The sequence below is a fragment of the Callithrix jacchus genome, chromosome 5 (assembly GCF_049354715.1).
Source record: "Callithrix jacchus isolate 240 chromosome 5, calJac240_pri, whole genome shotgun sequence".
NCBI lineage: Eukaryota > Metazoa > Chordata > Mammalia > Primates > Cebidae > Callithrix > Callithrix jacchus.
The window spans coordinates 89,466,526-89,486,137 of NC_133506.1; the positions used below are offsets into that span (position 1 = coordinate 89,466,526).

The window sequence follows — 19,612 nt, forward strand, 5'->3', positions numbered from 1 at the left end:
GTGCTGAAATTGAGCTGTATCAGCTCACAAGAACTGATTCTACACATCTCTTCCCAATGCCATGTTCACTGACTTCATGTTGGTAGCTTGCAAGTGGCAATGGTGGGAGTTTTTATATCATGGAAATCAGAGAATAGTACAAATCAAGATTTTCTTTTTTCTGGAGAGCCAGTTTACCAGCATAACACTTTGCTGATATTTTGTTCACTTGTCCCTCTAAGTTCATGAGGGAAAATACTCTATAGTTTTCTTGCAATGTTTTTTGGAATAATTGAGCCTCAGAAAATGCAGGTAAGTGCATTTGGGAAGTGTTCCCTCTTCTCTAATTTCTGGAAGTTTGTGTAGAATTAATAATATTTCTTCCTTAAAGGTTTGGTAGCATTTGCCAATGAATCCATCTGGGCCTAGAGTTTTCCTTGCAGAAAGATTCCAAACTATGAATTCAATTTCTTTACTTGCTATTGGGCTTTTTAGGTTATGTATTTCTTTTTAAGTGAGCTTTGGTTTGTATCTTTCAAAGAGTTTATTTATTTTATCTATGTTGTCCAATTGCTGGGCACAATATTGTCTGCAATATTTCCCTATAATCCTGTGAATATCTGTAGTCTGTGGTGATGTCCCCTCTTTTAGTCCTGACACTGGTAATTTGTGCTTCTCTCAAATCTTTCTTTTGTGTATATGTATATATATATATATATATATGTATTTATCTATCTATTTATTTTAGACGGGGTCTTACTCTGTCACCGTGGCTGGAATGCAGTGGCATAATCATAACTTATTGTAACCTTGAACTCCTGGGCTCAATTGATCCTCCTACCTCAGACTCCCAAGAAGCAAGGGCTACAGGTATGTGCCACTACATCAAGCTATTTTTTTTTAATTCTTTGTAGAAATGGAGTCTTGCTATGTTGCCCAGGCTGGTCTTGAACTCTTGGTCTCAAGCAATTCTCCCACCTTGGCCTCCCAAAGTGCTGAGATTACATGCATTAACTATCACAACCATCCTCTAACAAGCTTTTAATGCCATTAATTTCCCTCTAGACACTGTATTACCTGCAACTTCTGATATGTTGTATCTTAGTTTCCTTCAGTTAAAAATACTTTCTAATTTCCCTTATCTTTGGACCCATGGGCTGTTTAGAAGTATTCTGTTGAATTTCCAAATATTTGAGAGATTTTCAAATATCTTTCTTATTGGTTTTTACTGCAATTTCACAATAGTCAGAGAACATGCTTTGTGTAATTCCAATTATTTTAAACTTGTTATATGGTCTATCTTGGTTCCACGTGCACTTGAAAAAAATGCATTCTGTTTTTGGAAGGGGTTTTCTATAAATCTATTTATTTGTCTTTTTTTTTTTTTTTTTTTTTTTTTGAGATGGAGTTTCGCTCTTGTTACCCAGGCTGGAGTGCAATGGGGTGATCTCGGCTCACCGCAACCTCCGCCTCCTGGGTTCAGGCAATTCTCCTGCCTCAGCCTCCTCAGTAGCTGGGATTACAGGCATGCGCCACCATGCCCAGCTAATTTTTTGTATTTTGAGACGGGGTTTCACCATGTTGACCAGGATGGTCTTGATCTCTTGACCTCGTGATCCACCCACCTCGGCCTCCCAAAGTGCTGGGATTACAGGCTTGAGCCACCGCACCTGGCCTGTAATCCATTTTCACTAAAGATCTCCTGATATAGAATATACAGCTTTCTTCTTGTCCAATCTGGTTGCTGAAAATACTGTCTTATATACGTAACAGGTTTTACTAGGGCTAAAGTTCTAAAGGCAACTAGATTAACAAATAACTTGAAGCAGATAAAATAATTTTTCTAAGATACATCAGAGCCATGTTCAAGGCCAGGTTGTTTGTGCTTGCAGAGCTACTAAAATCAAAAATCCATGAAGGGAAGAAAGTTGGAGCTGAGGAGAACGATATTAGATTAAAACAGCAGCTTGCTATCAGTGTCATTTATGAGTGGTTTGACCATACAGCCCCTGCATGCAATTGCTCTTTTTGAATCATTCTACCCTGATATACGTCTCCTAGCTAGAGAATGCAGATTAGATGTCATACTGCTTTCGTCCATCCTAATACCTAAGCAGAAATGTTCAACATTTATTTAATGACTGTTTTTGAATTATGATAATCACAATTTGATATAAGATAGACATTACTGCAACAAATCTCCATATAAATGATTGTTTTGTTATTTCCAGGTATATAGAATTACAAATACATGTAAAAAAAGCCACTAGAATTAACATGATACTGGGACCAAAAGAGAAAAAAAGGATTAACATGATACTGGAAATTTGGACAAAAATCTCTGCATTATGTTTATCAACCACTCACCGCCAGACTGGAAGGGCTAAGGGAGAAAAAAAAAAGACAAGTATTATATTATATAAAACTGTTCTCCAAGAAAAGAACAGTCTCTGAGAAATAGAGTAATGTAAGCTGTGGAGATGTTTCCCATTTGAAACTTCTGGGATTGTACAGGTTAATTATCTGATTTATGAATAAGAGAAACTTAGAGATAAAAGGTTGTTTCTTTCCATTTGCTTTGATTTTTATCTTTCCTAGGTCAGAAAATGCAGAATTGTCTAGGGAGGTGCTGTCCACTGGAAATATTAATATAACGTGAGCCACAAATGTGAGTCATGAAAATATGTAATTTTATGTTTTTGAGATGGAGTCTCACTCTGTTGCCCAGGCTAGAGTGCAGTGATGCCATCTCGGCTCACTGCAATCTCCACCTCTCGGGTTCAAGTGATTCTCCTGTCTCAGCCTCCTAGTAGCTGAGATTACAGGTGTGCGCCACCACACCCAGCTAATTTTTGCATTTTCAGTAGAGATGGGGTTTCACCATGTTGGCCAGGCTGATCTCAAACTCCTGACCTGAAGTGATCCACTCACCTTGGCCTCCCAAAGTACTGGGATTATAGGCGTGAGCCACCACACCTGGCCAAAAATATGTAATTTTAAATGGTCTAGAGCCACCTTAAAAAAGAAAAAGCAGGTAAAATTAATTTTAACAACATATTTTAATTCATATCAAAATTAAGATTTCAACATGTAATCAATATTAAAAATTATTACTGGTATTTTACATTTGGTTTCATACTAAGCCTTCAGAAGCCAGTGTGTACTTTACACTTAGAACAAGTCTCAGTTTGAACTAGCTACACTTCAAGGGCTCACAGCCACATAGGGCTCATGACTACTGTAGTAGAGACTGTGCAGGGCCAGTTCTTCGGTTCAAGCTTTTTAGCCCTAGACCCTTGGCTCAACTATGAATAGAATGGGCAAATACTGGAATTTTGGACAATATCCAATTACACTAAAGACCGCTGGTCAAAACACATGCACTAAAACCAACTCACCTACCTTAGCAAAAGTGCTGAGAATCTGACAGACCTGGGTTCCCAATCATGCCTGCACACTTACCACCTGCCAAGGTAGGTGATAAGTAATGGCTTGGCACCTGAAACTGTCTGACCTGAGAATAGATGAGTTGATGTAGTTGTATCTGAACACACATGCCTTCCTTTCTCTTCTTGTACATGTTTCCAACACATACAGGCTTAGAGATGAGAGGCATTCACTCAATACATGGCAGTTTTCTGCCATTTTATTAGATGCTTTGCATAATTAAATGAAAGAGAATAATCTAAGTAATCAGCTAATGAAATCATCTATTGTAGAAACCCAGCAGCCTGAGTTACCACTTGGCTGAAAAGCAGCCACTACAGAGTTCTTGCTGGCTGCAGCCTGTGTGCTCACACATAGCCACAGTTCTGAACGAGTATGCAATTACCTTCTTTGCTGACAGCTCTGACAGATAAAGGTCATCCTCTACCACTTGCCAAATTCAGGAATCCCAGAACAACCTGATTCAGAGGAATGTGAGGGAGAAAAGAGTGTTTCAAATCCTACCTACACACTTCAAAAGCACAAAACCTAACCTGCTGCACTACAGGAGGCAGAGGTGAAAAGCAAGAAGTAGGTGGGCATAGAAAGAGAATCTAGGAGATGCTTTTTTTTTCAAATTATTATTATTATTATTTTAAAGATGGGGTTTCACCATGTTGGCCAGGCTGGTCTCGAACTCCTGACCTCAAGTGATTCGCTCACCTCAGCCTCCCAAAGTGCTGGGGTTACAGGTATGAGCCACCACGCCTGGCAGGAGGTGATTTCTTTCCCTTGGGAAAGCCTAGAGGGGCCCCAAATTCCTTTATTCCACTTGGGCCTGACTTGGCCCTTCTTCTCCTGACCCCCATCTTTTCAGAATCACCAGCTGCTGTGGTTTCTTCTTCCTTTTTACCTTCAAATTTCCTCCTTCCTGAACTACCAAGTTCCTATCTTTGTGTTAAAGATCGATCAGAGGCTAAAGTCCAAAGCTGCCAAAAAAACAAACACAACACACAAATCAGGATTTGAATTACACATTTATTGTCAACAATCATTTGTCAGCCTAAATGAGACCTTACACTGATCATATTCAATTACACAAAGATGGCTGATCAAAACAGAGGCAGTGAAACCAACTCACTTACCTTAGCAGAAGTGCTGAGAATCTAACAGACCTGGGTTCCAGCCATGCCCGCACCACTTACCACCTGCCAAGGTAGGTGATGCTTATCCCTCAGACACTTGGTTTGTTCACCTGTAAAAGGGTCAAGGTGGCATACTGCCCAGTTTCATGCCTCCCTGGCCCACCCAACTCACTCTATGCTCAAGCCATAATTATTTTTCTCTTTATAGTTTATAAAGAAATCTTAAGCATATGATTTTTAAGCACTAATATTACTACTCATAATAGCTGACATTTAAGCTCATCTTATGACCAAGGTACCCCAGGTGCATTATCTCTTGTATTTCTGCCAATTCTCTACAATTTTACAGGTGAGAAAAGTGGTGAGAGAAGGAATGTGATTTGCCTCCCAACATCTAGAGAGTGGTAATCAGACTCAAACCAAATGTTCCTGAGTCCAAGGTGTGGGATCCTATCTCAGCTCCACAGCACACCCCACCTGCAGGACATGGCAAAGACGATATTTCTCCTAGGAAGCCTCCCTCCTCACCTAGGCTCAGTTCTCTGGTACTCTTCCATTACTGTATCTGTTAACTGCCTGGTTTACTAAACTGAGTTATAAACACAAGAGCAGGAATCACCATGTCTGCCAATCACAATTGTAACAAATGTTTGTTGACTGAATACATGAGGGAAGCCTAATTCAGAGGTGGCTGTGAGGATTAAATGAAATCTATGAAAAGCAGGAGTAAGCAGGAAACCTGGTGAGCCCTTCACAGCTTGTAAGTACAGTGCTAGCTGCGTGAGATGAACAAGCAAAGGAACAAGCTGATGCCCTAATAAGTGCAAGGAGCTGCAGAGATTACTTACGGTTCTTGAAAAGAACAACCAAGTTAAAAATGCACAAAATAGCACAGAACAAGAAAATAACCCTAGAAACCAAAGATTTTCAGGATAGAAACTGGACGAGCTAAGTCTTATCTGGAGCAGAGAGGGATACTGTGACTGTAGCCCCTGTTTCCTGCCTCCTATCTAAGGCTCTTTCCAGAACATTATAGGCTTTGATAGGAAATCTTGAGAGGGTCACAGGAGTTGCTACTTGACCCCACTGTCAGGAGCCAGGTTGCAGACTGGCCTTAGGGAGGCTCAGGACAAGAGGCTGAGGCACAACTCTCCTCCAAGCCTCCCTAATTCTGCCCCCTCACAACCCTATTGATCTGAAACCAGGCTGCCCTTGTAGAAAGCAATTTCCCAGTGCAAATCTAATCACCTTTCATTACCATTAATCAGCCATTTCCCCCACCCAGGATTTGACCAAGTGCCTGGATTAAGCTACAAATGAAATTTCCAGATTTCAGCAGTCAATTGTCAAATCTTAAGAGCAGCACAGCAACTGCAAGGTCTTCACCCTGTTCCCCATATCGTGCCCAACTATCCACTGCTCTGCTGTTCTAAAATTCTTAACCCTGAATTTCTTACCAAGTATTTATTCCACCTTGTTTTGTTATGAGACATGGGAATGGGTATCAAGAGATATAGCATATAGTTAGCAACATTCCATCTCAACAGCTCAACCAAAAACACTCAGAGATGCTCTCAACCCATACTAAAGTGACTCAGACAAGCTTTGTTTCTTTCTGAAGCTGGAGCTGTTAAAATGGACACAGTGCACCCCGCTGGGGACAATGACCCAGTCAGCCAGGCTGCAGCTGTGTGGCCCACAGATTGGTCCTGTGATGGCATTTGTAAAAGGTTAGGGGTTTCTCTCAGTTCTCTGCTGGATTTAGAAGCCACGAATGGCTGAAAGTACAAAACCACAATCTATAAAGGAGCCCATTTAATATTTTAAAAGATTAAAAGCTATAATTAACCTTTTGCAAAATAATAAAGTCTGGAAGAACTACTACCATGCTTTCAGTTACAGTGCCAATCAGGAGTTCAAGGCTAATGCTCTATTGCTCAGCTTGATGCTGAGCTGACCAGAGGAAAAAAGTGCCAGCCTTATAGCCCGAGGAAGTGATGAGAATTTATCTTCAGGTGCCACGTGCCTGGCTGACAGTAACAATGAAGCATGTGTTCACGCTGCTGACATGTGGCTGTGCTGGCATTGCAGTCCATCTGTCATTCAGATCCCTGTATCATCCTTCATCTCTATCAGGGAAGGAGCAAATCCTTTAAACGAGAACAGAGCCAGGACCTGAGGCCGCTCCTGCTAAAAATCATCTCTGAAGCACATAAAAAGGTGATTATTCTCTGACTCCAAAATTAAAACATAAGCAGGATTTTGTCTTTCCCAAGCCTAAACCTTTTTTGATGTATTAATGGTTTAGAACAGGCGTCATCAACATCATAAACACAGCATCATAGATCATGGAGTTTGAGAATATGGCAGGGGTGGGACAGTCTATTAAAGTTTATAGGTCCTGAGATACAAATTTGATTTTACCCATGAAAGACAAGCAGACCCACAGACATCCAGAATTCATACTATGAATGATAGCCTTAAGCAGAGTCAACGTTCAAAATAAATGCTGCTCAAAGACACTATAAAGAATATTTAGAAAAAAAAAAAAAAAAGCCCATTAGGGGAGGGAAGCACCATCAATAGAGTCCATATCCTCCAACTGCCTGCCTCAAGGTCACCTTCCCAGCACTGACACTAGAAGCACTGGAGTCAGTGGTAAAGCCACAGCTCTATCCCCCTCTCCTCTCCACCGTGCAGCATCTTCCAAACTCAGGTGGCCACAGAACATTTTTAAAATTATAATGTACTGGCAGACAGCAACAGAGTAGGAGATAATGTGGTAAAGGTAAAATTATCTCAGGTGAACTACTGAAATTAATTACGTTAATACATGAGAAATGTTAAATCATATTAACAAGGGTTAAAATTGTAAGATAAATAGATCAGCAAGCAAATAAATTAGTAGCCTCTGTAACTTTTCAGATCACACATTCTATCAAATAACTTTTTGGGTATGTACAAATATATATCTTTATAAATTATACACATGTTCTAATATATACAGCTTTTATAAAAAGTACAGAACAGAAATAAAGGGCAGGCCGAGAGCGGTGGCTCACGCTGGTAATCCCAGCACTTTGGGAGGCTGAGGCGGGCGGATCACGAGTTCAGGATATCGAAACCATCCTGGCCAACAAGGTGAAAGCTTGTCTTTACTGAAATAAAAAAAACTAGCCGGGCATGGTGGCGCACACCTGTAGTTCCAGCTACTCGGGAGGCTGAGGCAAGAGAATTGCTTGAACCTAGGAGGTAGAGGTTGCAGTGAGCTGAGATCATACCACTGCACTCCAGCCTGGTGGCAGAACAAGACTCTGTCTCAGAAATAAATAAATAAATAAAGAGCAAAAGATGAAATAATTATCCTTTTGATAATTTTTAGTTTTTCCAGTATGATAGCTTTGTACTATCTTCAGCTGACACCTTAAAGCACAATACACATACACTCAAGGTGAGGATCACTGTTGATGATAATGAGTATAAATCTGTATTTCAAAGAGTCTTACAGATAATATCTAAGGTTTTTGGCCGAAAGTCAATATATGGTCATCTGTATGTTAAATATCAGCAAGGCTTATTTACTTTCTTAGCTAGAAAGACCAAAGATTGATACAGATAGAAACTTTACTATTTGCTTCTTGACTAGTGTCTTCTGCAATCCATGAGAACACCATTGAAAGAAGCAACACAATGAAAACAGTGAGTTAACAGCCATGGCCCGGGCATCCACAAAAAACATGCTCATGCTAGAATCATCTTGCTAGCAAACTCATCTTTGGAGTACAGCAAACCTCTTCTTAACAGCTACTTATTGTACAATAATTACAATAAGAGTCTTTAATGTTTTTGGTACTTACAGAGTTCAGGAGGCATTTTCAGGATGCTATAAACTGTACTTATATATAGGTAGACCAGAATTAAAATTCAGCCATGCCGTAAGTTAATGAATTGAGTGAAAAACTGGCAAAATGTTAATAATTGTTGAAAGTGGGTGTTGGGCACATGGGGGTAACTATTGCCTCTACTTTTGTATTTAATATTTTCTACAATAAAAAGTTTAAAAATGAAAATTCAAAAAAGTCATCTAGGGACTACCTGACATCCTTAACCATATTGTTCCTATGGAATTCAGGAAGCATGTTCCACACAGCTGCCTCTCCAACCAACTTCAACACATGGGGTACCTTCTAGTAAGTGAGGGCCACCTGCATCAAAACATCTCATTTTTCTGATTGGCCAGGCGTGGTGATGTGCACCTGTAATCCCAGCAACTCTGGAGGCTGAGGCAGAAGAATTGCTTGAACCTGGGAGGCAGAGGCTGCAGTGAGTCAAGATCGTACCACTCTACTCTAGCCTGAGTGACAGAACAAGGCAAAACAAACAAACAAACAAAAATCTCACCTGAAATCTATTCTAGCAATGAGGGACACTGGAAAATAGCCGTGTTTATAAAAACCATACATAAAAACTCAGGTAACCCATTATGGGGCAGGATGTTTTCAGTAAAATATAATGTAGAAAGAAATGCACTTAACACTTCTTGTGCTTTTTCCACCGAGGGTTATCAGAGACCAACAAAAAGCAACCCAAGTCTCTTTGGGCTGTATATAATGGCTGTTTTCTTCTAAAAACCTGCTTACTCTAATTTCTTGAAACAATTTCATGAAATTTAGATATTTACAAATTGGAATTTCTTCTCAAAATTGATCATGGCCTACCAACAAAATGATTCCTTTATCTTCTTTTCTATATCAAACCAAAGCCTATATTCAGGGAACTTAATTATTTTTAAAACCTACCCCTCTTATTAAATATCTAAATGTGACACAACCTAAAGAAAAAAAAGTTCTCCAAAATACATTATCAGTTTCTGCAATGGCCTAAATATAATTTTAGTCAAACTTGCAGGCCGTATCTTCAAAAAAGATGTATTATCACTCTGGAAACCAATATGCTACTGCTGTGTTTTGCTGGTGGTATAAATCTGAGATAAAGAATTTGCTCATGAATATAATTCAAAATTGCATATGAGTCATACACTCATACATAAATCCAAGACCCTTATGAAATCGTCAGGAAGCTTTTCATTATAAACGTGGGAAGTTCATGTGTGGCAGGAACAGCTCTCAATTAAATATAATCCTGGGCAAGGGACCATCTGATTTGGTTAAGAACGCTTAGCAAACATGCCAAGTACAGTCTGCTGACTCTAAATGCCTCATTTTCCCCATGCCCAAACCTACCCTTTCCCAAGGTCCCCAGCTTAGGGTATCTAGCCAGTCACCAAACATAAGAACTCCAGAAGGCTACCATACAGAGGGTGTCACTACAGGGATGCCCTTGGTCTGTGGCACACATGAGGCTCTCTGCTTTGAGCGAACCTGCCCAGTCCACCATGCTCTAAGTCCTGTGAGCATCTCCTCACATTTTGATTTTGGCCTTTGCTTGCATTTTTTGAAAATTCAAAAAAAGTCATTTGGGGACTACCTGACATCCTTAACCATATTGTTCCTATGGAATTCAGAAAGCATGTTCCACACAGCTGCCTCTCCAACCAACTTCAACACGTCGGGTACACATGGGGGTTTCACTCTTGTTGTCCAGGCTGGAGTGCAGTGGTACAATCTCAGCTCACTGCAACCTCTGTCTCCTAGGTTCAAGTGAGTCTCCTGTCTCAGCCTCACAAGTAGCTCAGATTACAGGCATGCCCCACCACAAATTTTGCATTTTTAGTAGAGATAGGGTTCCACCATGTTGGCCAGGCTGGTCTTGAACTTCTGACCTCAGGTGATCCACCCGCCTTGGCCTCTTAAAGTCCTGGGATTACAGATGTGAGCCACCACACCTGGCCTCTTTCTTGCTTATATTCCAGAAAGTACAGCTGCTTATTAGCTGGGATCAGAGTGAGAGATGGTGGAGTACCATAAGGCCTAGACAACCACACAAAAATCTTTGAGATTAGCTACTACTTGGCTGCAAATGGTCTTTTTGGTTTATCATCCCATAAATGCATCACTGCTGCAGGATTATATTTAAAATCATATGTCTGTAGTGTGGAAAGAATAAAAAATTGCCCTCACAAAGTATGGAAAAGTTTTCCTTTTCTACTTTCTTTTCTCATTATGTGAAGTTACACAGAAGAAAAACTGCAATGCTCCTTGAATTGTTCATGGAACCAGTAAAGGAACAAGACTCTTAGTCCAGTCTGGCTGCAAGCACTTCCTGGACCCATCAATGAGAACTTACATGGCTCAGAGGTTCAAAACCACATGGTCTCCTAAAATAGTCCCTGAGGACCCAGCTCCCTGCCTGACTGGTTCATGGCTCATATATGGAGTCTGCTGAGGGCATAAAGTATGTGGGATCTCAGTCCTGGGCTCAGACCATTTTGGAGATCTTGACCTCAGGCAGGTATTATAGTCTTCCATATTGGTGAGCTTTTTATTTATTTATTTTTATTTTTTATTTTTACCAGTGTCATGTGATACTATGGTGAGCTTCTTAAAAAGGCTTCTGTACCTTCCCTCAAGAACCGCATCATCCTCTATAAATACCAACTCAATAGGATCAGATGTACACAAAATAATTCAAATCAACTGACTTATCCCCTGAAATCAAACTATTTTCAAGAAGTGGCCCTTCTGGCTTGCCCTAGAAACAGGTTCATAGACCTGTTTTATAAAGAAGCCCAGGCCTATCTCCTGCATCATTTGAAAGCCATACACCTGGAGGCAGAGTAGAAATCTGGAGCTCATCACTCTGCCCATTTCTCCAGTCTTCCACTTAGTATTTGCCTTTCTGCTACTCTCTCTGCATTCAGGAGGGCAGCACTGCATGAGCACTGGTCATAGGAGAGCAAACTTGTCACCAGACGATCTCTAAGCAACAAATGTCAAGCTTCAAATCCTGTCAAAGATGGACTGTCTTGGCTTGTCCACTTTCAGAAAAAAAAACTTAGGAAAAGGTTTACCAGCTTTTTTTTTTTGAGACAAGGTCACACTCTATTATGCAGTGGCGTAATCACGGCTCAATGCAGCCTTGACCCCGAGCTCAAGCGAACTTCCTGCCTTAGCCCCTCAAGTAGCTAGGACTGCAGGCTGTGCTGCCACACCTGGCTTTTTAAACAAAATCTGTGTAGAGATGACGGTCTCACTACATTGCCCAGGCTGGTCTTGAACTCCTGGCCTCACAAAATCCTCCTGCCTTGGCCTTCCAAAGTACTGGGATTACAGGGATGAGCCACCATGCCCAGCCAAAAGCTTTATTTTTTAGTAATTATTTTCATTTTCTTAGCAGATCACTCCTATCAAACCCTAATTTTCTTAAAGCAAGTATCAGTGATTTATTTTATTTTTTTAAAGACAAGAGTCTCATTCTGTCACCTAGGCTGGAGTGCAGTGGTGTGATCATGGCTCACTGTAGTCTCAAACTCCTGGACTCAAGTGATCCTCCCATCTAAGCCTCCTGAATAGCTGGGACCACATGCGTATACCACCATGCCTGGCTAATTATTTTAAATTTTTTTTGTAAAGTTGGGATCTTGCTATGTTGCCCAGGCTGGTCTGAAACTCTTGGCTTCAGTTGACCGTCCCGTCTCAGCCTCCCAAAGCTCTGGGATCTGGGATTACAAGTGTAGACCACCCTGACCAGCCAGGGATTTCTTTTAATAAGCAACTGCATCAGGAGATGACAGGGTCAATACCAAATCACTGCTTGAATTTTCTGATAAAATTTCACTCCTTCATTTATCTACCCATCCATTCAGCCAACAATTACCTATTACATACCTAATACATGGCAGGTGCTGAGGATACAGTGATGAACAAGATGGACATGGCCTATGTACTCATGAAGCTTATGGCATATTAGGGAAGACATAACAATAAACTTGGGCCCCAAAGTTAATATCAATGCTGCTAAATGTTTTAAAGTGCCATAGTTTAAAAATGGTTTCCAAGAGTATAATCTCTCATTCAGTAAAATTAACTAAGTCCAAAGACCATCTGCATTTGAAATTAGCTTGTAACAGACAACATACCCTTCTAATTCATAGTAGTGTCCCTTTTCTAAATAGAGAATGTATTCAGCCCAGTTTCTAAAAACAACACTGCATACCAAACAAAAGACTTCAGGCTAAAATATACTTTTCCTCTTTAGTAATGAAACCATTCTAAACAAGTTAAGGCTAAGAATGAAAAAAGAATTGCCAAAATGATCAGAGTTGTCCAAATAGCAATCAGGAAGAATAAATGCTCAGTCTACGATAATTTGCTTGGATTAGAGGTGTCAGTCTATGAAAGCATTAAAGTACTTGTCTCTCTCTACAAGGAAAATTCAAATACATTTATCCCAGTCACTGTGGGCCAAACACCTTCCTTAACAGAAAACATTGTCCATATCTCACTATGTTGCCCAGGCTGGCTCCACCCCTCACTAGCTTAATTTCTGTGGGCCTCCATCCACATAAGCACATATACTCTAACTGAATAGGGCTGTGATGAGAATTAACGAGATAATATACCCAACACTTAGCCCACTGCAGTGCTGAGCATCATAGTGTTGCCTTTATTGTTCCAGTGATCAGATTAAAGCAACTAGGCTGTGCCATAACATTAAAATCCCATTCCATCGGTATCATGTGTCATTAGTAAACTCTTGACATACAGCAGTGATTGGATAACACTAAAGAATGTACATGTGAGAGGAGGGTGGGAAAAAAAAACACTAAAGATTGACTGGATTGAAATTAAAATCTTCCTAAGACAAGTCAGTGCTTAAACCAGTTTAAACTGAATTGCCAAGATCAGTCATTAGGCACTGGAGTTAACATAAGTACAATTTTTTCCTTGCTAAAGTTAGCACTAACTTACTTAGAGAGCATGTACTTCGGGTAGTCACAGCACCACCCTATCAAGAAAAAAAGCTTAGCAACCATGCATGAGTCATTTTGCTCTACTTCATTTATTAATGCTAAGCTTAAGGGTGTCACATCCACAAGACTCAACATCAACTTCTCTTAAAGAAGAAAGTGTCATAACATATTGCCATGTGAAAGAAAGAAAAAAGGTCAGACTGCAAAATATATGATTCCATTAAATCAAAACGAATAGAGTGGGTAAGTATGCATGTATGTGATGTATATCCTCATATATGCAGAAATTAAAATATTAAAACCCTAAAAAAGTAGGATATATACCAAATCATTAACTGTAATTCCCCTCCACTAGTGTGATCAAAAATATTTTTTAATTTGGGTTTCCTGTGTTTTAAAAACATTAACCATATATTTCCTTTGAACAAGGAAAAAAGTCAATGAAATGTAAAAACAAATATTATTTTGGATCCTAGAGTTCTCCCCCACCCCCTGCTTTTGTGTGTGTGTGTGGGGGGGGGCAATAAAGAGAGATCATGCTGCCATTTTTAGAGCATTCTCATTTAAATAGCTGGGAGAAAAATACCTTTAATTTAACCAAGAAGCCAAACAAGCTTTGAATTTGAAAAGCTAAAGATTAAAACCAATAATTAAGGTTCAAAACTGCTCCAGGGAAACCAAGTTCTCCTTTTCATACATCTCCTGTAACACAAGGGCTTCTCCAGGCAGGTCTAGGCATGAACTTTCTGCAGAGGTGTCATGGGAAAAGCAGGAAGAGGACACACAAAGGCTCCAAATCCTACTTTTATCATTTATTTATTTATTTATTTTTGAGACAAAGTCTCATTCTGTCACCCAGGCTGGAGTGCAGTGGCGCCATCTGGGCTCACTGCAGCCTTGGGCAAAAGCGATTCTCCTGCCTCAGCCTCCCAAGTAGCTGGGATTAGAGGGGTGTGGCACCATGCCCAGCTAAGTTTTGTATTTTTAGTAGAGACAGGGTTTCACCGTGTTGGCCAAGCTGGTCCTAAACTCCTGATCTTGAGTGATCCGCCTGCCTCACCCTCCAAAAATGCTGGGATTAGAGGTGTGAGCCACTGCACCCCGCCTCTATTACTTATTAACCTTGGACAAATGAGCACCTCTTTCAGAGCCTGAAATAATCTCATGTGTAAAATTGGAAGCATCAAACTGCTGGATGACTGTGAAGTTGAATTAGATAACTTTTATAAAGCAGTGGCTCTAAACTTTTCTGGTTCCCCACCTTATCTCTAAAAACATATACAGTCAGCCCTCTGTATCCACGGAGTCAATCAACCTTGGATTGAAAATATGAAATTAAAAAACAGTAAAAAATGATACAAATTAAAAAATACAGTATAACAACCATTTACATTATATTAGGTATTATAAGTAATCTAGAGATTATTTAAAAGTATACAGGAGAATGGGCATAGGTTATATATTAATACAAATGCTATGCCATTTTTCAGAAGCGACTTGAACATTCATGGATTCCGATATCTTTGTGGGGTCCTGAAACCAATCCCCCCTTGGATACTGTATATAAATGTGTGTGTGTGTATATATAACTTAGAAAATATATAAGCTCTAATTGTACTTTTATAGTGTGTATACACATAACAAGAAATTTTAATATGCAAAAAAATAATAATAAATAGAAGTTCTAGGCTGGACACAGCAGCTCATACCTATAATCTCAGCACTTTGGGAGGTCAAAGTGGGAGGATCACTTGAGCCCTGGAGTTTGAGACCAGCCTGGGCAACACAGACTCTGTCTCAATCAACACATTAGACAGATAGATGAATGTTCTAATATTTTCTTCCTGCTTCCCAATGAATTGTCGCAGGGTCCCAGGTACCCCTCAGAAGGCCCAAAAGCCTGACATCTGATATGCACTGAAAGGTGACATCTCTTTCTCCATCCCATTCTTCACTATGCAGAGGGAAGAGGAGCATCAGCAGGGGCCAAATGATGACATTAATTTGCCTTTTCTTATTCCTTCCCTTCTCTTGCAATTCCAGGAGTATTTAACCCTTCTTTAGCATCTCAAGAATATTGAACCCTAACAGATTCAGCCATTACAAATCCTCAGCAAGCAGCACATTCCCAGCAAGTTTAGAGACAGACCAGGATAGGAACTGAATATAAACACTACTCTCTAGAGTCATAAAGATTTTTCAGAAACTACTTTGTGAATCTGCAAACCTCTAGAATGAGGTTTACCAGATCAGTCAGTTGGATGCCTGGAGAATGAAGGGGCCCCAAAGTCTTAAAAACACTGCTTGCACAAAAATCCTTAACAACTAAACAAAAAACAAGTCAGATCTAAAATATGGCTGTATGTGAGAGTGTGTGTACGAGCCAGCTTGTGACTTACCTTCAGTATTTCAGGTTCTTTGATATCCAGAGTTCTTGTGTTCCAGTGTTGCAGATTTTTATGTAACTTGTGATATTTATGAGCACTTGGTGGTGTAAAAAACCAAATCATGCAAACTGCAGTCATGAATCCAAGGCCAATTCCCAGAAAGAGTCCACTCATGTAGTGGGGGAGGGGGAGGATGAGGTACGCATAGACACACATTATAAAGAAGCTCAACGTCTTCACTGGCAATTCCGGGTGCTGCACAGCCAAGTCTGCGTCGTCTTCACTGTCAAGAACCACACCATCTTCTGTGAGCACCTCTGGCTTAAGAGGAATATCTGGGAGCTTATCAACTTTACTCTCTCCCTCCATTTCCAAATCAAAGTCCTCAGTGTACAATTCACAAAACTCTTCATCTTCTTTGCTCACTAAAGCAGACAAAGAACATTTCTCAAGAACTAGAGAACTTGTCTTCAGGCCTAAATCCTTCAGACTGCTCCCCTGGGAACTCTTCAGTTCCCCCTCTCTTGCGGGCTCATCATCGGACTTTGGGTGGTCACTTCTGGGGATGTTGGAATCACTTCCATAGCCATCCCCATCAGAATCACACTCCTCCTCCTTGATGCTGTAGTTGTTATTGCTTTCCAAGTGCCCATTCAAGTTGGACAGATTGGAGAGTTCTGAAGCACTTGAAGATAAGGCTTTGGGCCTATGGCTGCCACTTTCTTCCCCTATAATTTTACTAAGGAGCTGAAAAGGCTCATAGATCACTTCTGAAAGGCGTCGTTTAGTGTCTTCAATTTTAGCCTCCATTTCGGGCACTTTAAAAAAGGAGCGAGTATCAGAGGGAGAAGTCAATGGGGAAGAAGGTGCAGTTTTGGAATCTCCACCTGTGTTTCGGGGCTGTGTGAACTGCTTGAACAGGTGTAAGTTCAGTTTGGAATCAGGTGGCTTATAGGACACTGTATCCGACTCCTGCCGGGAAGTGTCCGTGGACAGAGATTTGACTAATGTCTTCATCAAGTGCCTGTGCCTTGGGGGGTGTGGGGATTCTTTTGGCTCCACCTCAGTTGACAAGGACTTCACAAGGCTCATGAAGGGTTTTGTACTGGAAAGGGTAGAGGTTGAGGCACTGGATGAGAGAATGGGAGACTTAGAAGGAGAGGACAATGGTGAGGAAGAACTGGTTTTCTGCTCAGAAAGGGATGACACACTGGGAGAGCTAGCTAAGGGCCCCGAATAAGACGACCCTGGGGACAGAGCCAATGGCACTGTACTTAATACTTGTGCTGCTGGAGCAGGGGACTCCAACAGCTTTACAGTGTTCTTGGAGACGGGCAAAATAGCAGGGGCCTGGGACACGGACAGTCCATCTGCCAGGACAGGGCGGGCAGCAGGGCCGGTGGGGTCATGGCCACCCTGGGGTTCAAGATAGAGGTCTTCCTTGGCTTCCAGCCCTGTTACAATGCTTTGGTCATTCAGCCCCTCCTCAAAGTACTCCCTGAACTCCTCCTCCTCTTCCTCCTCCTCCTCGCCGGATGCCGAGAAGTGAATTGCGATGGTGTCTCGGGACACAGACCTCTGCACATGCACTTTAGGGGCTGATGGTTTTGGCATGTCAATGGTTTTCTCGGCATGGCGACCATTCAGACTTGTCATTGCCAGCTTCACAAGGGCTCAGGCTCTGTGAAAACAGTGAGAAAACCAGAAGTCAGAGAGCAGTTTCCCTACAGGAGACACTGTCATTCACAGACAGGAGGACAGATGAAGCTGTTTAAGTGGTGATTATGCTTTTACTTGGCAGACGTCCACTGTTTTTCACTTCAGTGGGTTTAATCGTTTAATTTTCACTAGATAAATTCCAGTTAGGTATTCTCTTTTATGAGCAAACTACATAACCAATGTTACATAATAAATGCCATACAATCTGTCTTACTTCCTAACACCTGAATAATCGTTTCCTCCCTTTTAACTGGTTAATTTCTACCAGCAGTTCTCTATTTTAAGCATTGAAATGGCTGAACAATAGATGTTACCAGCTTTACTTCATAAGTCCAACAGGATAAAATGTAGCATCCTGTTGAGTTTGAGGATCTTGGAATAAAAAATTCTCTAGGGGTCTTCTAGCTGTAACAAGCTAACCCAGGAGGGGTATTGCTTTCACTGTAATTTTCACAGCTATCCTAACCATCATTTGGCTTGCATTTCCCAACTTCCTGCTATTGCAAATAAGCAGCAAAATATCCAAATGTGGAAATCTGTAAACCAATTGCCATGACCTGTTGGCCTCCTCAAATGGTAGGTATTATAAGACCAGAGTATTTAGGCAGCCCTGAGGCTCCAGGATAAAGCCAACATATTTTAAACTGAATGCAAGATTCACGTGTCAGGAAAATGAAGTGTCACTACTATAACCCACCACCAACCAAGAACTCTACCAAGGATGGTGGTGAAAGACACGGAAGCTATGCTTTCTGCTCTTTTGGAGCTTAACAGCTGATTGCCCCTTTCTGGAGCTTAGCTGGAACAAAGTCAGACACCTGAAAAGCTGGGCAGCAAAACGACGCCAAGCCCACCTTGTGACATGGTACATTCCATCTCTCTCTATTCACTTATGGCCCATTTACTGGGCACCAGGCCTTATTATGTAAAAATAAGACCACAACCTGAACAGAGTCAGTGTAAAAAGAGCCAAACCATAGGGCATACTTTAGGAGTTCTGAGGAGGATGACACCAGTGTGGGAGCTGGGACACCCAACGGGTCTTTGGAACTGATGGGTGAGTTGTAGTCATAAGCATGATTAGCAGAGGCAAGGGACAAGGGCACGAAAACAGCAATTGGCATGGTGTGTGCAGCTACCTGGCTCTATTCTCTGTTTCCAGGACAGAGGGTGGGTGTGGGGAGCAATGCGAGGCCACTGGGACAAGAGGGGCATCGTGGGGCAATGGAAAGAACACCCAGCTCGGGCCCAGGACATAGGGCTTCTGGTACTTGTCTTTCTACAGCTGCCTCTGTGGGACTTTGAACAGACCAGGGCCTCTCAGTGTCTCAGTATCTTCATCTGTAAAATGGAGCTAAATTGATAGTCCTTTCCAAATTTAAAACCCTACATGTTTATGTTTACAGGTGACTGTATACAACCCAACACAGTACACTTACAAGTAATCTACCGCGATCAACATTATGTGGCTTGCTTATTTCTTTAATTTGAAGAGCTCCTAATTTAAGCCTTCTGCTTAATACTCAGGTTCAAAATGCTAGCAACTGATACTACCAACAAGAGAAATCATAAAATGGGGCAGGGAATGGGGGATTTGGGAAACAGTGGTCCTGGATCACTAGAAGAGGGAAATATTCCAAGGACGACAAAAATTACATTCGGGGGTCCAGCCGCAACATGGACTCAAGCTGAAACTACCCATTTTCAGTATCAAATATCTGAGAAAAGGTATTCATAAAAACTTTTCCACATAGTTTTGCCCAGGCTCATTTGTGACCCTCAGGCTCTCCTATCGCCACTGACTCCAGGAAAAGGGAATGATTTCTATCTACCAACAAAGCAATTTAAATCCAGGAATTGGCAGCAGCTAGAAAAATACAGCCTCGGGTACAGGGCAATCCTTCCCTGTTATCTTAAGCTAAGGAGTTTGTAGGCTTAGTAAGAAGAAAAATATCAGAAGCAATGTATGTTTTTCACTTAACTATCACCTAGTTTTACAAGGGCAATTTAAAAAGAAAATTATAGACATAATTTAAAAAGAAAGTTTGGTATTTGATAATTCTCACTGGGCTAAAAAATAAGCT

General features: G+C 41.0%; 1 protein-coding gene and 1 long non-coding RNA gene across 16 annotated transcripts in view; both read right to left on the reverse strand.

Moving 5' to 3' along the window:
- TEX2 (testis expressed 2) overlaps nt 1–19,612 on the reverse strand; it is a 107,719-nt gene that overhangs the window by 50,800 nt on the left and 37,307 nt on the right. For all 15 annotated transcript variants that reach the window (XM_008996909.4, XM_078373546.1, XM_008996908.4 and 12 more), the window contains one exon: nt 15,822–17,490. In XM_008996909.4, coding sequence (XP_008995157.1) covers nt 15,822–17,465 — 1,644 coding nt within the window. In that variant the 5' untranslated portion in view covers nt 17,466–17,490. The remainder of the gene's footprint in view (nt 1–15,821; nt 17,491–19,612) is intronic.
- LOC144582609 (uncharacterized) lies at nt 3,811–4,439 on the reverse strand. Its single transcript, XR_013535659.1, has 2 exons — nt 4,319–4,439; nt 3,811–3,884 (listed from the first exon to the last, which is right to left on the reverse strand). It is a non-coding gene; the product is annotated as an uncharacterized LOC144582609 (long non-coding RNA).